We start from the raw sequence: 20,476 nt of genomic DNA on the forward strand, positions 1-20,476 counted from the left end.
GTGGAGTCTCCTGGGCTAAATTTTAAAATCACACATTGAGCCCTATTTTAACGATCTGAAACGCAAGTGCGAAGCGCAATAACTCTTGCGCCAGGCGCAAATCAATAAGGGGTTGGTCTGAAGTAGGTTCATTATTCATAGGTGTGGTTTGGGCGTAACGTCAAATAAACCAATCAGAACGCTATCCAACATTCCCTTTAAACGCAAGGGCGCAAGTTCCATGGCGGGTTGCTATTATTATGACGGATTTACCAGGCGCACGCAAGGAGTGCATGACAGCCGAGGAGACCGACGTTCTTGTAAGAGCAGTCAAAGGCAGAGAAGTTGTTTTGTATGGGGATAGGAAAAACCCGCCCAAATCAGCGTAGGTTGAACAGGCGTGGGAGGAAATAGCCACAATTGTCTCATCAGCTGGCATCCCCATCGTTGCGCCAAACGCTACAATGATGTCAGGAGACGGTGGAATCCCAAGCTTGCCAGCATAAATCGGGCACGCCGTGTAACGGGAGGTGGATCTGCCTCTACACAGGACCTGACGCCAGCAGAGGACATTGCTGCGTCCACCCTCACCGCTTAAAGGGTTTTGGGGGCTTTGAAATCGGACCCAAGAAACGCAAGCAAGGTCCAACCCCAAAGTACACTCACATATCAAGTTTATATACATTAAGGTTTCTTATGAAAATACTTTAATCGTTATTTGCATGAGAATTTTTTTAACGCAGCCACACAATAAATAAAACATATCACCACAATGCTCACCACTATGATTCCCCTTATCTCATGTGTTAATATTTTTTATTGTAACAATTTATGATTTGCAAAAATAACTGTTGCATCTGTGTAGATTAGATAAGCAAAGTGTGTGCGCGTTGTGCACGTTATACATTATGGTCAAGCATGCGCCCTTAAAATAGCATAATGAACCACGCGCAACGCGTCACTGACTTTAGACTAGTTTTTTTTGGTCAGTGGCTCAATTGTTTTTTGAAACTGCAAAATAGCATCAGGGATGGTTTGCGCCGCAACACGCCTCCTTTTTTGTGCTGAACCGGCCAGGGAGCTCAGGTTTATTCCCTAGTTTGCCGACGTGCGTCTGTGGAGGGAAAAACCTGCTGTGCGCCGGTGCAAAATACGAATGATACATGCGTCACTGACAAAGTCAATTGCGCTGGGTGCAAGATAGGGCCCTTAATATGAAAAAGTATATATTTTGTTTAAATATCAGCAAATTAGTTCAAGAAATAAATGAAGAATTTGGTTCCAAAACGCAATAAATCCATTTTGACAAATTTCTGTAAAACGTGTTTTGTTTTCTATCCCAAGAAAGTGACAAGATGAAAACCACTTTTCTGTAACAAACTTTCACATAGCATCTTAAGGTTATAAAGCATAAAAAATTCAAATCCATAACTTGATTTTTAAGGATTTATTATAAAAAACGAATAATTTTTTTTCACAAAATGCAATAAACCCATGACGTTTTTTTTTCCCAAAAATGCTATAAATCGATTGAATCAATATATAAATGTGCATTCATCTTTGCCATGTTATATTCATTTAGTTGACTAGTGGTATACACTGATAAAAAAATAAACATTAGTGGCATTAATCAAAACACTTTGTCATATTAAGAAAACTGTCATTGCTGCTTGGGAAGTCGTCGTTTAACTTTTTTCACCGCTGTAAAATGTTCTGGTCCTGCTCGATTTTCGTTGACTTTGAGTAAAATTATGGAAAGTTTTTCATAAGATCCCCTAGGGTCAATGTGTTAGCATGACAGCTTGATGCTGTCGGGAGAACAAGCAACCGGCTCCCGAGTGCCTCTCGCATAAATTATTAGATGTTGATGGCTTACGTTTCTTTCCTGTCACAGATAACTAAAACAGGTTTATCAATGCCATTAGTATTATTTTGTTTTTGTTTGTTTGTTGATCACGAAGTACAAAGTAGATAAGGAAAAATAAGATTCCGTGTACTCAACGCGCCACCATTGTTGTTTACAATGCGTGGAATGGGGGCTGTAATTTGTGGAGCGGATTTATTGCATTCTGCAGAAAAGGAGGAGTGGCGTTTATTGCATTTTGGGAAAAATGGGTGAAAAGATGACAGAATAACACGGTGGATATTGTATTTTGCGTAAATTTAAGAATTTACTTTTAAATACTGACCTGATATACTGAGTAACTCTTTTTTTATTAATGGTGTTTATCGCGTTTTGGAACCAAACTCTTCAAATATAGTTGATGATAAACCATTTTGCTATTTAAAATGATTTCTGTGATAAAATTAATTTAAGAGGAAAATCTTCAACCTCATGTGATTTTTTTTATCTTTGTTTAAAACTGTTTGGTGCAGTTTCACAGACAGGGCTTAAGTCTAGTCCCTGACTAAAATGCATGTTTGAGCTGTCCTAACTCAAAACACCTTGCACTGACATATCTTGAAATATATCAGTGCCATTGTTTTGTCTCAGTACGGACATCAGTGATGTTTTTGTAAGGTATGTTTGCAAAAACAACTTAAATGTCCTAATATAACTAGTCCTGGCTAAGGTATAATCTAAACCCTTTGTATGAAACCAATCAACACAGGAAGCATCTGAAAATACACAGAGAACAATAATACATTGTAATAGAAAACTCATGACTAATAATTATTGCAATCATAATCATTTTAATCGTTCAGCATATTCTTTCATAGTGGTTCCACTTGTAAAGAAGAAGACTGATGAAAAGTTTTTTAAGTTCAAGTTCATATCCTAAAAAAAAAGTATTTTATGAAGGCACAACAGCCCAACTTTATGGGAGCCCATTACTGGACTTCCAACCCATCGTATTCATCCTAATCTAACAAGTACAAGCCAAACCAGGAACTTTAAAGCAAACTACTCTACAGTTTGTTTCCTTGACCTTTTTTGCAGATGCTACATGATGAAAAATACAGAAAAACATAAATCTCCAAAAACATTTTGATTAGGAAAAGGTTTTACGATACATTTAATGACCAGGGTTGAGCAAGGGAATAATCTGCATGCATCCACACTATCACTCAGAACATTTCCAGCTCACTCATGTTATTTACAAAACATGGCATAGGCCTACGGTAACTACATGCATAACTCAAAGGTTTGACAATTTTAGATTAAATTACATATTTATTAAATGATAGCTTTAATTTGCATATGGCAATGTAAATGTCAAATGTTTATCCCTCATGTCTCCTGTCCAAACATTCTCTAAACTATTGAAGATCTCATATGCAAAAGCCTCTAAGTATGTCTGACATGTTTTTTTGTAAAATAGCATTTTTATTAGGCTCTTAATGGATTCTACCAACAAAAAAAATCTGAATTTCTGAATAGCCTGAGGTCGGGAAAGTATTTGATGAACGTAAAACACGTGCCGAGACCATTTGGTTAATATCATTATCAATTTTTTGACAGAGGTGGTATTTAGCGTCTTTTGCATCTGAGCTCCTCAATTACTTTTTGTTTATTAAGTGTTAAATGATTGTAGACAAAAAAACGTCTTAGGATACGTATGTAACCTCTGTTCGCTGAGAAGGGAACGAAACGCTGTGTCTCCTTTGCCATACTTCCAGCATACCTGTACACCCGCTTCAGTATATGCCAGATAAAGTGATTGTTCCTTTTCATCCTATTTATGCCCTCTGGCTTTCGCCTATGACGTCACGCCCAACCATTGGTCGAATTTGATATACATATTCAGACGTCGCCAACGTGTCAGCTTTCTGACGCAACGTGGATTTCCTTTGAAAGGTAACAGACAGCATCACCTTTCACATGCAAAATTTCCAACATAAATAACAAACAAAAAACATGTCAACAGGGTGTATATCTGACATACGGCATTAAGTGAGAATTATACAAATGCACCGTGACTTGGACACATGCTTCCATGACAGGTAAAGAACACTGGCCAGGAAAATAGCCAAAACAGCCGACTGCCAAAGCTGCAAGTCATCTTTCATCTGGTGTCTAGACAGCTTCTGGCCCTATGTAGCCACAGCCAATCGGCTTGCTCATTTTCACAACCAAGAGTGATCTGCAAAACCAAGGAACAGGTTTAACTGACCCACACCACACACATTTACTTTCATAAAGGCCGGACCAGCAATATGCTCCCTAGACGCAATAAACAGTTAAAATGTCCAAGACAAGAAAGTCTTTCTTAAACACCTTGTGAGTCACATAAATGTCAATAATAGGTAAAGAGTACAAGTAAAGTGAAATTTACAGTAAATGTCTATTTGTATTTGTGTGTAATGTTGGTTTTATGCTCACATTCTCGATGCCCACCGGCCAAATTTAGACCTGGGGAGCATTTCATGTTTGCTTGTTTCTGCGGCATTTACATCAGAACTTCTTGTGAAATATCTTAGTACGGCTACAAAGCCAAGTGCCCTCACACTTATAAGGTCCTGGCATCAAAGATGGCCATAAATGTCTTATATATGAGTGAGAATATTTTGGCTGCGAAGGAATGTTGCGTGTTAAAAATAGATACAGTACCTATTCCTGAGGTGAACTCTGTCCGCTATCATGGTCATGTTCCCACACCTCAGCTTTATTTGCTTTGCTGGGATGCACACACAAGACAAGATTCACCCTCCTAATGTGCACAGGTGCTGTTTCTTTACAGTATGTGTAAAAGATATGTAATATGTTGCACAAAAGCATCCTTATTAAAGTCATTATGAGGATTCCTCTAACTGCACCAAGGTTGCAGCAGGTGCTGGCTTTGTGCAACAATGTTTGCACTTGACTTTGGTTTAAGAGCCGAGTTTTGTTTCGTGCACATGTCAAACCTGACAATGGTGTGCTCTGAAACCCTAAAAAGGGGCCTGTGAAAGCATGTATCTAGACAACATGGTGGGAAAACATCTAGACCAAACTTTTAGTACATAGGGTTTGAACTGTATGGATATCAACCAGCAACTGTATGTCAACTTGGAGTGGATGTTTTATAATACTTTGTAGACTACAAAATAAGGTTTGCATATTAGTGGTGCGCAGGGCAAAAACTAATGTGGGGTTAGTTGTAACACGGACTGTTTACATTGCTGCACAAGGTTGAGAGTTTTGTTTTTCCGGTATTTTTTCATGCTGCCAAAAGATGATCTCACGCAAATAAATGGAAATGTATAACGTTTTTCCAGAGAGTTATTGATGAACGCGTGTTTGGTGGCATGTAAGTAAATGTTTTCATCATGTTTTTTCGGTTTCTAAGTTGGATGTGTAAGATACCAAATCCAATGCTATGTCATATTAATCAGTGTCTTGTTGGCTAAAACATAGCATCGTTTTGAAATATGTCTGCAGCTCTTAGCAACTTTTTTGGTGGGCTTGAAAATATTTTGACCCTGCGGGGTTAATTGTAACGCTGTGTTACAACTAACCCCTCACTTACGATATGAAAACCACTAACACAATTCTTGCTGTTGTTTTAAATAGAGTACACATGAATGATTGCTGGCTGCCAACAAAATAAATGTGCCTGTCTTATCAAAAATCATGTGTCAAATTTTTTTGTTCATATCTTTAATATTGATTGAATAAGGTCACGTCAAAGATTGAAATCATAATGAAATGAACGGCTAAAATCTGACTTTGATGCTCATTATCTCAGAATTTGATTTTGAAACTGTAGTATGGTTTTACAGACTGGGTCACATATAAAACATTTTTTGTCATAATTGTGCTGCTTTTTCTCACATATTTAGACATTTGTATCCATTTATAATTGAACTATTGTTAGAAAAGGGCTGGATGAACGAATACAGTGTGGATACCTGTCTATTATAGACAGATATATAAACAATATCCACTTCAAGTATATAGACAAAATAGTATTGAAATATTTGCCTGCAAACTTAATTTTTAGCAAGTGTTACAACTAACCCCCTGCCTGTTACAATTAACCCCACCCATGGGGTAAGTTGTAACGTTTGCACTTCTGTCACGTTTGATGTAAATGTCCAAGAATGTTAAGTAATAAAAACAATCTTCAAACGGTCATTTGTAGCAGAAATGTGTGTGTTGCTTGTGTAAAAATATAATGAATCAAACTCAAATATTTTTTGAACGATTGAGCCAAAACTAATAAGCGTTAGGTTGTGCCCCGCTCTCCCCTACTAATAATTATATTGATTTTATGATGCAGCAAATAGTCAAAGGTTGCGCATGGCCAAAAATTATGTAAAACATCTGAACAGTTTATGACATCCGATGTCTCTCTTATGACATGGGGTGAAACCACATACAGTAACTGAAGCAAGTAAAACTCTCCCTTATGCTTTGTCTTCCTCAATAAGTCATCTCAATAAGTGCCAGCTTTAAAGAATCAACAAATGCACAACTGTTTCCATGCTGGAAAAGATCCCAGAGGTAACGAGTCTGACCTTTTCAATGACTACAAATAAAAACAAATGATCAGTGACGGCTCAAATCAAATGGAAGCTCCTGCCTATAGCTCTCAAATCCGACCCCTGAGGACAAACGCTGGTTCTGCTGGTCCAAACCAATGGTGTTTTAGTTTTCATTCACACACTGATGACCACTAAGTGATTTTCCCAGACACACTGTACTCCGCCAGAGGAGAAACCGAAGCCTGCGGGTGGAGTTCACAGCTGTGAGCTTGTGTTTGAATGGACAGTCTAAAGGCTCACCGATGAACTCCTCGATGTGTAGACTCTTTTGCGTCTAACCCTGTTGGCATCGGCATGGCTTCCGCGAGGCCGCTGAGAGGGAGCGTGAAGGGAAACTTGGAACATAGCAATGAGTAAATAAATGTTCTGTCTGAATAAACCAGGCTTCTTCGCAACAGTCCGTATACTTGCAGTCTGTCCCTCACAAATAAGAAGTGATTATTTGTTTGACTGTGAGATAATGAAACACGGTTTAACTACCTGTGGCAAAGGTGACTGTTGATATTATACTGTAAGATTCACATCTGGATTTGACAAACGGTTGGCTGTTTGTGAAAAACTGTGAGTGCCTCGGGTGACCTGAAATGACCACTGATGATCGTTTTGGTTCCAGTGTTTCTGTCTAGTCTCAGAGGACGATGCAGGGGAAACGTTATTATTCAGACGTTGCTTTTTCAAAGGTTAAGAGAATAAACGGAGCTCTCAGTTATGTAAAGTATCAACTTGTCTTAGATGTTTCTCTTAGTGAAAAATAAATGAGATACTAAGAGTACAGAGGTATAGGGCAACAATGCTTTGGTTTTCTGCAGTGTTAAGTATAACCAAAATCCCTTTCCGTTTTTATAAAATCCCTATATAGAAAGAATAACATTTGAGTCTGCTATATGGGAAAAAGCGAGAGAAAATAAGAGGCCAAAGACACTATATATAAATGGCTGGGTTATTTTAAACCATAATGTATTAATATTGGACAAAACACATGCTGGGTTAAAAATTACCCCATGCTGGGTTGTTGTTATGCAACCATAGGTTATAATAACCCACCATTGGGTCAATTTAACCCAGCAGTGTGTTCTGTCCAATATTTACCCAACATAAAAATATCCTTAAAAATTAAGCTTAAAAATAACCCTGCTGCACACGCGTCAAAACCGTTTATGATAAAAGAGACGCTCATGTTTACAAAATACACGCAAGATACTCCCTTAAAACTAAACTGTGATTACGCATGAGATTATGCGAGTATCTGGCAAACGCGAGCGTCTCTTTTATCATAAACCCTTTAGACGCGTCTGCAGCAGGCACTTATTTTTACAAGACACGTGATGCACATAGGATCTCTCGACGCGCAGAAAACATATTTTGAAATTTCGAACCACACACAAGATGGGTTACATAGTTGTAACGAACTTCGCATTGAGCGCCCTCGAATAAAGAAGTCCCGGCTGCCATTGCCCTATACTGTGTTAAATGATTCACGATTTCACATTTCCTTTGGTGTGTAAGTGTGTATAAGTACATGTTAACGGAATACAAAAGGTACAAACCCCAAAGTAAACAATGACGCGAGTTATCGTCTCCAAAGTAAATCTCCTTTCTTGGACTACAACAAACACACGGATTGTAGGCAACAGTTTACTTCCTAGGATTGTTGATGTAGTTAAGACCGACATTATCATAATTCCTCCCGCTTCGGACTCACAGCCTGTAAGTTAACTCCTGTTAGCATTGCAATGTAAGGGAATCTTTCAAACATGGTAAGGAGCGTCACATTTCCGGCTGACATCAGAGGTATTCAGGCCAATCACAAAGTAAAGATTAACTGGCCAATCAGTGACTCAGCGCTTTTTAAATCCATGCGTTTCAGGAAGAGAGTGAAATCTGGAGCTACAAAAATGTACAGTATGTGGAAAATAATGTGTTTTTTTAACCATAAACCACACAAACACATTGTATTACACCAAATACATATAATAACGTTATTTTTGAGCAATGAAATAGGTGCTCTTTAAGCGTGAGCAGAATTTGTATTGGCCCTCTTCATCTTCAATAAGAGAGAACATTTATTTTGACTGCATGTGCTGCTCGACTTGTGGCTTAATGACATAATTGACATGTTGCTCAAAATCTGCTGGAGTATGTGGTCAAAAAATTGTCAAAACATCAGTAGAAGCATATCATACAAATTGTAAGTGTTCATTTTTTTATTGCATAATATGCATAATAATAAATATTTTCAAACAGCAGTCACACAGTGTCCCAACAGTTTAAAGCGTTATGACGTACGGAATACAGTAGATCTTAACCAGCATGCTCCTTCCTGTCATTACCCTTTAGCAAACCCATCATAAATGGACTGCCTCATAAAATTGATACAGATTTCATAATGTAGTTGTATGACTGCTTCATCTCTCAACTTTATCACGTCCAAGAAAGTTTGGAAACCACCAGCTTTTGTGAAGAGGGGCAGGTTTGGGGGGCTGCTTCTGCGTCACATTGCTTTAATTTGTGCACCAGCTGCCAAAGAAAATGCTTATACTGCTGAGGGGGTTTTGCCCGTGGCTCACTAACTGCTACGGCATGCTGGATTGGATGGATTTAAGTTGAGTCAAATAAATGAAATCTGCGCAGGCTAATGAATTATCATTAGACAAAGAGTCGACCTGGTACTCAGCCCTAACTTATAAAAATGCGAGACTTTTTCCAGGTATTCTTGAATGTCACAATAACTTGACTGTTTAAGCCATTGTAAGATTATTGCTGTATTTTAAATGCATTACTGTGTCAAGTTACCAACTTTATTACAGTATATTTACGCAATCACAATCGTTTTTGCAAATGTCAATTTATGGTATGCAAATAACATAAAGATGATAAAATGCAAATAAAACTGCAATGCTTTTTGATTGAAGTGATTAGGGTTAACCCATCCTTTAGTTTGAATTCATATTTGGCTCAAGCTGCAGTGAACTACTCTGCATTATGGGGTCACTAGATTATTCACTCGCTTATCTTTTGTTGTCTTTTCTACTCCTGCCAGCTGTGCAAACTAAAAGCAGATGTTTTGATTAAGTCTGTTAGGATCCGACTGCCAGGAAACTGATATAAGAAACTTGAGTATTACGTCGCCGATGATGTCGCGTTTCAGGTGACGGACGGGGCGGAACCGCGCGCACCTTCAAAGCCGGAACATTTCCTGCACCGGCACCTCAGCCGTATATAAACCGGCAGCGCGTCTCAGGACAGAGAGAAAGAAAGAGAGAGAAAGAAAGAAAGAGACTTTTCAAAGATTTAAAGACTCAAAGCTGCACAGTATTAAGACCCAGGCACAGAAGAGACGTGTTTATATCAGAAGGTATGGATATTACAGCAATTTGCTATTTTTTACCAATGTATGTTGGTAAAGTAGGGCGTGTTTCATTCATTTTAAATTTAGTTCGGCGATTTTTACAGTTTTGCAACACAATTTACTTAAAAAAAAAAAAAAACGAATGGAAATATATAATAAAGAAATTATAGAAAAAATGATATATATATATATAGAATACATTGTGTTATAGTAAATATGGTTAATATTATTTAAAAGATAACGTTGAATTGCATTTTATTGTTGTACTTTTTTGTATTACAAGTGAGATTCGTAGCATTAATGTTAAAATTTGGCTGTTGAAATAGACACCATATGGTGAAATGACGGACAAAATAGGGTTAATTCTCTGTTTGCATTTCACAGGCAGTTTCCACGAAAGGAAAATCGCCGTTTAGCACATCTCAGACATCAACCATGAACGCAAATCGTTTGGCTATCGACGTGTTGCTCTTGTGTATATCCTGTGGAGCAAGTGCACTGGCAGCCTTTAATCCCAGTCTGTCTTCATCTGCGCCAGCCACCAATTTCACTGATACCGCCTCCTCCCCTCCTAAATATCTCACCGAGCCCGCGACTCTAGCCAAGACCAGAAGGAAGCGTTATATTTCCCAGAATGACATGCTTGCAATTCTTGACTATCATAATAAAGTCAGAGGAAAAGTTTTTCCACCAGCATCCAACATGGAATACATGGTGAGTCTGTATCTTTGACATTGCTCTCAGTTGCACGTTTCTGAATCGTGACGTTGTCAGTTCATTTGGTTTTATATACTTATTTATGTATTGATACTTGTCTAATCTTGCTTGCTGTTGTAGTTGAACCCTTGTGTAGGCTATGTCTATAACTGGGATATAGAAATGACAAACGTGTCCATTTGGCACCAGCAGCTGTTGGGCAGATTTAATTGGCAGGGACCACCAAAGTAGATCCTCTACAGCAGAGATCTATATGCTTAGAAATACTTCTAGAGTCGTGCAAATGTGGTATTTGAAATGTGTAGATATATAATTAAATGTTATTATTCTGGTATAAAGTATGCATGGACTTTTGTAATAATGCACTTATCTTAGTAGGCTACTATTATTATGCAACTGTCTGTTGTGGTCGGTAGTTTAGGAGAAAATGCTGACGCAGCTTTCATTTTTTTCGCAATACTACAATTTAAAACTTTGTGGATTTTTTTGTAATGCTTATGTTATACAGTCAATGAGACAACAAACACCCTTTGCGGATGTGTTGGCTAGGTCTACCTTTATTATGGACTCATATATCCGCATGAGTCGCTAGAATCCCAATACTTTCCTTTAAATAAGGACTATTCACAAAGTGATTTATTGCACAGGAATCCGTTTAAGGAGTGTATTTTACGTACGTCTTAGGTCTGGGATGACACTCTTGCAAAGACAGCAGAGCAATGGGCGTCCACATGTATTTGGGATCATGGTCCTCAAAGTCTTCTTCGATTTCTTGGTCAGAACCTTTCAGTCCGAACGGGAAGGTGTGTATCGACATACTTATTTTACAGTGCACGTGCATATAATTGCGCCATTTTATACAAAAGTTTACATTTTGCAGATATAGGTCCATTCTGCAACTTGTGAAGCCATGGTATGATGAAGTAAAGGACTACACTTTTCCGTACCCCCGTGACTGCAATCCCAGATGCCCACTGAAGTGCTATGGACCCATGTGCACTCATTATACTCAAGTGAGTTGATCATCTTGGCGCATTATAATAATCTACATGTAATGTAACCATATTAATCATATGTTGTTGTTGTTGTTATTAGATGGTGTGGGCAACCTCAAACAAAATAGGATGTGCCGTCAACACGTGCCATAATATGAACGTCTGGGGATCCGTATGGAAGAGGGCAACATACTTGGTGTGCAACTATTCTCCAAAGTAAGTGCTCTGTAGTGACATAATTAAGCCTACAGATGCACAAACATGAGAGGGGCAACTTGACACTTATACGTTAAAAACATTTCTGTCGTGGACGTGCATGGTGCCTTGTGGTTCAAAGACCTAGACGACCTCTTGCATTCTTGTGCATGTGGAATTTTTGTGGAATTCTGCTTCTAATTCCGAAATCAAAGAACCATAATATTGTCTAGCATGCGACTCTTGACCTCCCTTCTTTGATCTTGCAAGGTGGTACACTTGCGAAAATCGTTAGGCTACTGTTATTTTTAACTTGAAGACCTGACTTGGTGGTTGAGAACTGGTTACACCCAGATTGATTTAACTCTCGCTTGCAATGACATTTTATTAAATCAGTATGTACACTGTCTACAAATAAAAGTGTACTCGATGATCCGATCTATGCATATTATGTCTAACATGTTGTTGTTGTTGTTTACAGGGGGAACTGGATTGGTGAAGCCCCATATAAAGTAGGTGTACCTTGTTCCATGTGCCCTCCAAGCTATGGAGGATCATGCAGTAACAACATGTGTTTTCCTGCTGTGAACTCAAATTACCTGCACTGGTTCAAATAAACAGACAAAATGCACATGCCCCATCACAGAGACACTCTCCCTCATGGGAATTTGCACAACATTCCTGCATCCCTTTTTTGTACATATGGGCCATATAGGACCGTGGGTTGCAAGGCAGCATGCTTTTTTATTAAATATGTTCATAAATTATTTTTCAATGTCCATATTGATATTCATTTATTGGATTTAGTAATGGGACTCTACTGTGATCTGTCAAGATTTGATTGGTGCTTACAGTATTCAGAGTAACTATGAAAGCCTTTGCCTTATTTGTCGAGACTCCCATTAAACCTTGTCAGCATATTCCCAGACTAAGTTTAATGGGTGTCTAGAACTCAATCCCTTACGGTTTCCCTTAATTTTCCTGGATTCATTGCTGTATAGGTGGTGGGGCTTGAAGTTTTACATCCCTGCCATTAATGATGTTTAAGTCCAAGTTAAACATTCAGCAAGCAGCTTTTTTGATTTAGCTGCAGGCTAAATTTGAGTGCTTCATCTGAGATAATAAGCTCGCCTTGAATTTAAGATACCTCTTTCCGTTACAGTCTAAGGGTAGGGAAACACAAAACCGATGCCATCAAAGCAACGCAGACTGTGAGGTCTGCTCACATTGCCCACATTTTGGCTACGTTTGTGAAGTACAGTACACACCAAACAGACAGCGGCTAAGTAGCACATCCGGTCTGCGCCTGTGTGAGATAAGATAACTTTCCGTATCAGCAGGTGGCAGTAGGGTGTTCATTATAATCAAAACGGGAAACCGAAAGCGCTTAAGACTGCTGAGTTTCACACAAATCTAAATGACATATCTATAATGTCTTAAGGCATATCTTTTTAAAATATTCACGTATAAGAAAAAAAACGATATCTGCTTGACCTCGTCGTTTGCTTTCGTTTTTCTTCCTGTGCACAAGTGGTGGCCGGTGACTTCTTTTTTCGAGGGCGCTTGATGCGAAGTTCGTCACAACATGTATGTAGCCCGTCATGTGTGTGGTTCGTAATTTCCAAATAAGTGTTCTGCGCGTCGAATGATCCTATGTGCATCACGTGTCATGTCCAAATATGTCCCTTCTGCAGATGCGTTTAAAGGGTTTATGATAAAAGAGACGCTCGCGTTTGCCAGATACTCGCATAATCTCATGAGTAATCAGAGTTTAGTGTTAAGTGAGTATCTTGCGTGTATTTTGTGAACGTGAGCGTCTATTTTATCATAAACAGTTTTGACGCGTGTGCAGCAGGCACTTATTTTGACCAATCACGTGATGCACATGGTTCACATGACGCAACAAACACCTATTTTGAAAACACACATGACACGGATGAGCCGTTACTGTTGTGCACTGGTTTGCTATACCGCCAACATCCAATCACATGACCAACTCACCAAATCAAGATGGTGAATCGGCTAAAAAAAGGCGATGGTGACTTACTTTAGCAGATGGTGCACAACGAAAAAATTAAGTCAGATGATGCTCAAAACGTGCCTGTCAGATCGTCGGCTTGGTGTGTACGTAGCCTAATTTATGTATAAGTTTGTCGTTTATAGACTACGTCTCCTTAGAAGTGTACACACTTTGGTTCTGTGGTGCTTTTAAAATGGTGCTCTGTTTGTTGGACCTTCCCAGCTCGCTCAACAATAGTAAATCAACCAATTGTGTGAGTTTGGGGAGGGGCTACTGTATCAATGGCACAAAATGGAGGTTTTGTGAAACCTGTTTGAAAACAATAATTATTAGAGATGCACCCCTTTATCGGCCAATAACCAATATTGGTCAAGAAAAGCAATTTTTCACTCTATCGCCTGATAGTTTAAAAACAGCCAACAGTCATGGCCGATATATCCTGTAAATCAAAAGAGAACAGTAAATGCAATGAGTTTGAGCTCTGTGTATAGAAAATGTAAAAAAAATCACTAGTTTAATGTTCAACATTATATGAATAGATAACATTCAGAAAATTTAATCTTCAGAATTTAGTTAATGCAAGTTAATATAACCACCAAACTATTGGAATCGGCAGCTATCAGTCTGGATTAGGGTTGCCGCGGTAACGTAATTTTCCCACCGGTTAATCTGCGCTTCACAAACTCGGTGATCCCGATATCACCGGGTGGGAGGGGCTTATAAATGCGCATGCAGACGTGCACATTTTATTTTCACTTTTGAATGACGCAACTGTTTAAATGCAGCGCTTGCGTAAGATGCATTAAATCGCTTATGAATTTGCATGCAATGCGAGTGCAACAGCTGGTTTAATTGAGTGCTTGAGTCAAGGTGCGCAGGTAATTCTCACAGAACCCGCCAGTCCCAAGCACAGCAACCGGCTACTTATCCATAAAAGCGCTGCTTGAATGATGGGTTTAATATTTTTCTTGATGAAAAACACAACAACAAAACGATCTCGCTTATATTAAACATCATATATGTATATTAGCAAAAAAGAGTAAGCACGCGGCTTCTGTCATCATCTGGTCAGTCAGCTCACAGAAATAAATGAAACCTGACACCGGCTGCTCTGTGACATGATGCGGGTTGAGCTTCGCTGGATTCAGGCAGCAGACACATTCAGTTGTAAGTGTTTGCTCTCTCTAACGAAACTAAATGATTTAATTACACGAAAATATCAAAACGACGGTGAAAGACGGTGTCGCGGTGGGCAAGTGATCTAACCGGTGAGAGGCTGAAGCTCCGTTTATCACCGTTTCACCGACTATCGCGGCAAGCCTAGTCTGGATAATCAACTTTCGGCAGCGTCGGGGGTAATGCATTACAAGTAACGTGCATAACGTAATAATATTACTTTTCCGAAGTAACGAGTAAAGTAACGCATGACTTTATAAATGTACACATTAATATTTGAGTTACGTTTTAAAAAAGTAATGTGACTCATTTTTCATTTGAGTTACTTTTCATTTCAATAAATTCAATTTAAAAATAAAACAATGTACTGAAATAAAGTGAACATATTAACGTAGAGTTACGCACTCTGTGAGCCTGTCGGGAACAGTTTGAGTAAGAAACGGAGATGGCAGGCCAGAGCTTGACATTTTTGCGATTATAAAAAACACCTGCAAGGCCTGAAAGAGATCAAGCCTCAGCCAAGTATGAAAAAGTAACGCAAAAGTAACTTAAAAGTAACGTAAGCATTACTTTCCATGAAAAGTAACTAAGTAACGCAATTAGTTACTTTTTGGAGAGAAACTTAAAGGGGCCATGGCATGAAAATCTGACTTTTTCCATGTTTAAGTGCTATGATTGGGTCCCTAGTGCTGCTATCAACCTAGAAAATTTGAAAAAGATCAACCCAGTAACTTAGTTTTGGTAAACCATTCTCTACAAGCACATGAAAAAATAGGTCGTTGAAATTTGGCTCTCCTTATGATGTCATAAGGAGCTCTTATTATAATAAAACCACCCCTTAATCCAACCACAGCACTGCCATTTAGTGCAGAGAGAAAATTATTCACAGAACAATTGAGTTTCAATTTCAACAATCCACCATCATTGCGATCAGTGTTTGCAATTCATCCGCTCATGTGCATTTTAAAGGACACACCCAAAACGGCACATTTTTGCACACACCTACAAAGTGGCAATTTTAACATGCTATAATAAATTATTTATATGGTATTTTGAGCTAAAACTTCACATATGTGCTCTGGGGACACCAAAGATTTATTTGACATCTTAAAAAAGTCCTGTGACATGGCCCCTTTAATATTGTAATGCATTACTTTTAAAAGTAACTTTTCCCATCGTTATTGGTGATTTTTTTTCTATCGGTGCATCTCTAATAATTTTTGTTCTTTTTTTAAACTACACATTTGACCTTTCAATCATAAGTTCTTCAAAGGTGTGCTAGAGGACAAGAAATTGTGCAATTCCACATAGCATGCTGTAAGAAGCAAAGCATGTAACAGGATGGAAAATTATGCTGTACTCTCACGAATGTTAAGGCAGATCAATATGAAAACATGTTTTTATATGAAAGTGCACCTTAAATAGTTTTTTAAAAATGTTTTATTAGAAGGTTATTAATGATGATTTTTTACATTTTGTACATACGTCTTTCATTAACTCACCAGTACATGTCTGTACAATGAATGCAACACAGTGGCACTCAATGGGGGGGGGATATGTGTATTGCATTGATACAATGTTTTGATTTTACTCATGTCTTGTTAAACTGCATCACTAAAGCACTTAGGGAGTCTACCAACACCATTCTGCAGCAATATGGAGATGGAGATTTAACGGGCCATTATTCATTTTATCTTCTGCAGATTTAGGATGTCAGATATGTGTCACACAATTGTTTGTTGTCATAATAGATTGTATCTTAAAAATTGTATTGTGTCATTGTAGACCTCTGAAAATATTATGGTGCTGGATTTAATGAGCATAATGTAATGTCAATTTGGGGTTTGCATCAATTGCAAAACAGCATGCCTAAATGACAACTTTTTCAGTAACAAGGTATTTATCATCTGAAATGAACTGTATACTGTACAGAGACTTTTTATACAAATTATCTATTTTATTATAAAGCAAGTGTTTGTTATTTATACCTGCATTTGTGTGCATCATTGCAAAATTCAGATTATCACAGCTCTCAAATAATCCATACCCAAGTCCAGTGCCAAAATACTTTTATGGTGAGACTTTGGAAAAGAGTTTTAAGGCTCAGTTTGGAAATTATTTTGGATTGGACTTTGCATATTTATACATTTTAACCAGTATTATTTGAAATATATGTGTTCAATGTAAAATATAAATTAATGTCGTATTTATGATTTTTATTCTGCTTGGATGTATTTGTATAGTTGAATAAAACTGAAAATAATTTTGCTTCAAAGTTTTTTTTTTTTGAGTCAATGTTAATCAAAAGTATATTTCTCTTTCCTTTTCTCTCACTTTCTCAGAAACAGACAGATCTTATATGAATTATTGGATTTTCTGAGACGTTCTGCCTTATTTTGATGCTCTGTTTTCATTCCCACTTATGCATTGTAATTGTAAGAACAGGTCTTTGATATGAGACCTGGTTACAATTAAATCTTTCTAGGAAAACGTTGACATTGGCCCCGTTTTTCTACACAAACAATCCGCACGTGATCTTACCAGAGTCAAATGAAACCGATGAACCCGGTGAAAGCTGCAGGCCCTGCCTCGTGCACTCTGTTTGGTCGAGGGTGGGGCAGACGGACACATTCTCACAGCTACCAAAATCCGCAGACTTGGGAAAAGTGTACAAAAATCACAGTGAAATATGATGCCAGATTCGTTTTGATCTATTGGACAGATGCAGACGTTTCTCTGCAGACTTCCAGCTGTGAGAAGAGACCGCAATCCAGCCAATGACATACAAAGACTAGCAGGTTACTGTATCCTTTTGCAGACTTAATGGAATTCAGTACTGTAGTTATGAATAATATGTAAAAGAATTTAAAAGGGTTTCACATGAAGGCTGAAGTTTCACAGGAAGTGGAAGTATGGTGCATTTGAATCAGGACAAAAATGAATAAAACAACCAGAAATGCAATACAGTACATAAAGTATGACCTGTGTGCAACATTTCAGATCTCTTTAAAGTCATACAAAGGGATTTTGTGTGGAACAGACCTCAGGATACAGGTTTAAACTGACATGAGAGGGTCATTAAAGGAACAGTATGTAGGATTGTGGCCAAAACTGGTACTGCAATCACAAAACTGGTGGCCAATACACAAAATGATAACATCAACATCCACTTTTTAAATGACAATATTCTGGCTGGACCACTGTTGTGAGTGATATAAGTATTTGAAACATATCAGGCCCATTTTATGATTAATTGACATAAATTTCTTACATACTGTTCCTTTAAATAACAAGTTTGACTTTTGTTTAAAACTCACATAACGCACACGGTTTAGTTTTATCAGATTTATATAAAACAGATCAGCTGTACCGATTCATTCAGAATAAATCCGAGCTCTTTGAGACACACAACATTATTCCACTATCTCTGGATAACTTATGATTCACTACATTTTATGTTGTTACATGCACTTACACGCCGATTGCCAACAAAACACACACATTTAATTTAATGACTGCCCCATTTCAATGAAATCCAGTGTTAAACAAACACACACACACACAACTCCACTGCTATTCCTGATAAACAAACTATATCCATTGTTTCCATAATGCTGGGTTCATTGGGAAACTAATCAAGCTGAAATTTCCCTGTGTGTGCGTGCGCTATTCCTGTTAGTGCCCATATAAGGAGTTCCACTGTACTTCCTGCACTGAAACTGCCTATAAAAGAAATAAAGCAAGGTTGTTACGTATTCATTTTTTATGTTTAAAGTGCACCTATTTCATTGCAAAAAAAATGCTATTTTGTGATCGCATGGTTTTTGGTTAAAAAACACAATATTTCCCACACATTGTTCATTTTTGCAGCTTCAGATTTCACTCCTGAAATGCACGGATATGAAAAGCTCTGTGTCCCTGATTGGCCAGCTTATCTGTACGTTGTGATTGGCCTGAATACCACTGATGTCAGCCTGGAAATGTGGCGCTCCTTACCATGTTTGAAAGATTCGGTTATAACAGGAGTTAACTTACAGGCTGAGTCCGAAGTGGGAGGAATTATAATAATGTCGGTCTTTTCTACATCACCAATCCCAGGAAGTAAACTGTTGCCTACACTACATGTGTATGTTGTAGTCCAAGAAAAGAGATTTACGTTGGAGACGATAACTCGCGTCATCGTTTTCTTTGGGGTTTGTGCCTTTTGCATATCGTTAACATGTACTAATACACACTTACACACCAAAAGAAATGTAAAAACGTAAATCGGACCACAGGTGCTCTTTAAAAAAACTTGGAAAAAACTGGCGAAGTGTTTCTTCAAGAGTTTATTCCCTTATTTTTAACCACTAACTAAACGTATTAATCAAAGCCTGAGTATATCTGATCTGACTCCTAACTAGCCTCATTGTTTCATACGCCTTATTAGGTTTACACAATACAGCCTTGTTTAGATTTAAGCTCTCGGCCGGGTCAAATGACAAATGGTGTGCAATGTAAAACCACAGCTCAAGTAAAAATTAGCGTTTCAGGTGTGTAAATACAGGCTTGATCTCCACAACTAAGACTCAGGCTCAAGATTCTAGCCGCAAGAAAAATACCACATGAATCACCTGTGCGAATTTTGAGATTCAAACATTAAAATATGCCCGTGCCAACACAAACGCTATTTATAGACTATCATAGCAACTCCTCTGTACAACAGTGCCATGTGATGAGGTGGCACCAAACTACAATAGCAGATTAATCCACTGTTATCCATTATTAAATTGTCTGTTGAAAGCAAGCTATGTTCCCATACTAGTATGCCTGCAGCTGAACTAGTAGAGCATTGCATTAGCAGCGTACATAACTTGTACACCTTGTAGTGCCCTGTAAGTAACTTTGGACAACAGCGGCTGCCAAATGCTATGGATTTTTCATATAATGGCTTTAACTTAAGGTGATAAACTGGCATGGGAGTCTGTGAGCTTACCCAAACTCTTCCAGCTCCGACCAGTGAAATGAATGAATGTGTCTCTGGTTAGTGACTAACTGAAAACTTGGCACCCTTGATTTTTTCTTTCACGTCTCCTGGGCTGGGACCCATTGCAGATAGCATTCTTCATTTCTTTGTGTCCTTTTTCTCTTTTCCTCTCTCTTGGTTTCCCTCTTCAGGGACCCACAACAAATGTGTTCACCTCCACCCCCACCCCTTCCTCACGACTGAGGTGGCTAAGTTCAGACTGGACTCTGCTGGCCCTTGAATCCTGTCCCCACTTTCCATGATACATGAGAATAAGCAACTGTTCATCATAATGAAGAAAAGGCTTTGCGTAACGCTACCAAATACAGTTTGGTGGAAAGCTTGTGTGCTCATTTATGGATATTATCAGCATAGATAGTTGTTGCATTGTTTCAATGCAGCTTTATATGAAAAAAGAAGAAAAGAAATCACAAAAAAGGGAAAAATACTAAGTATACAGAATTTAACTAGACCATATTTAATGCATACATACACTCCAAAAAATGTTTTTTGCAGCCATGCCTTAAGACCATATTAGTTCCTCCAAAACACACACACACACACAGTAAAAA

The 20,476-nt window shown here is 38.2% G+C and overlaps 1 protein-coding gene across 1 annotated transcript; it reads left to right on the forward strand.

Moving 5' to 3' along the window:
* The first annotated feature begins 9,692 nt into the window (after positions 1-9,692).
* On the forward strand, positions 9,693-17,156 carry pi15a (peptidase inhibitor 15a). Its single transcript, XM_065294985.2, has 6 exons — positions 9,693-9,802; positions 10,181-10,510; positions 11,198-11,316; positions 11,394-11,526; positions 11,609-11,724; positions 12,185-17,156. Exons 2-6 carry the CDS (start codon positions 10,232-10,234, stop codon positions 12,318-12,320), a joined length of 783 nt encoding a protein of 260 aa, XP_065151057.1. The 5' UTR covers positions 9,693-9,802; positions 10,181-10,231; the 3' UTR covers positions 12,321-17,156.
* Positions 17,157-20,476: the final 3,320 nt, after the last annotated feature.

The sequence above is a fragment of the Paramisgurnus dabryanus genome, chromosome 22 (assembly GCF_030506205.2).
Source record: "Paramisgurnus dabryanus chromosome 22, PD_genome_1.1, whole genome shotgun sequence".
In the NCBI taxonomy this organism is placed as follows: Eukaryota; Metazoa; Chordata; class Actinopteri; order Cypriniformes; family Cobitidae; genus Paramisgurnus; species Paramisgurnus dabryanus.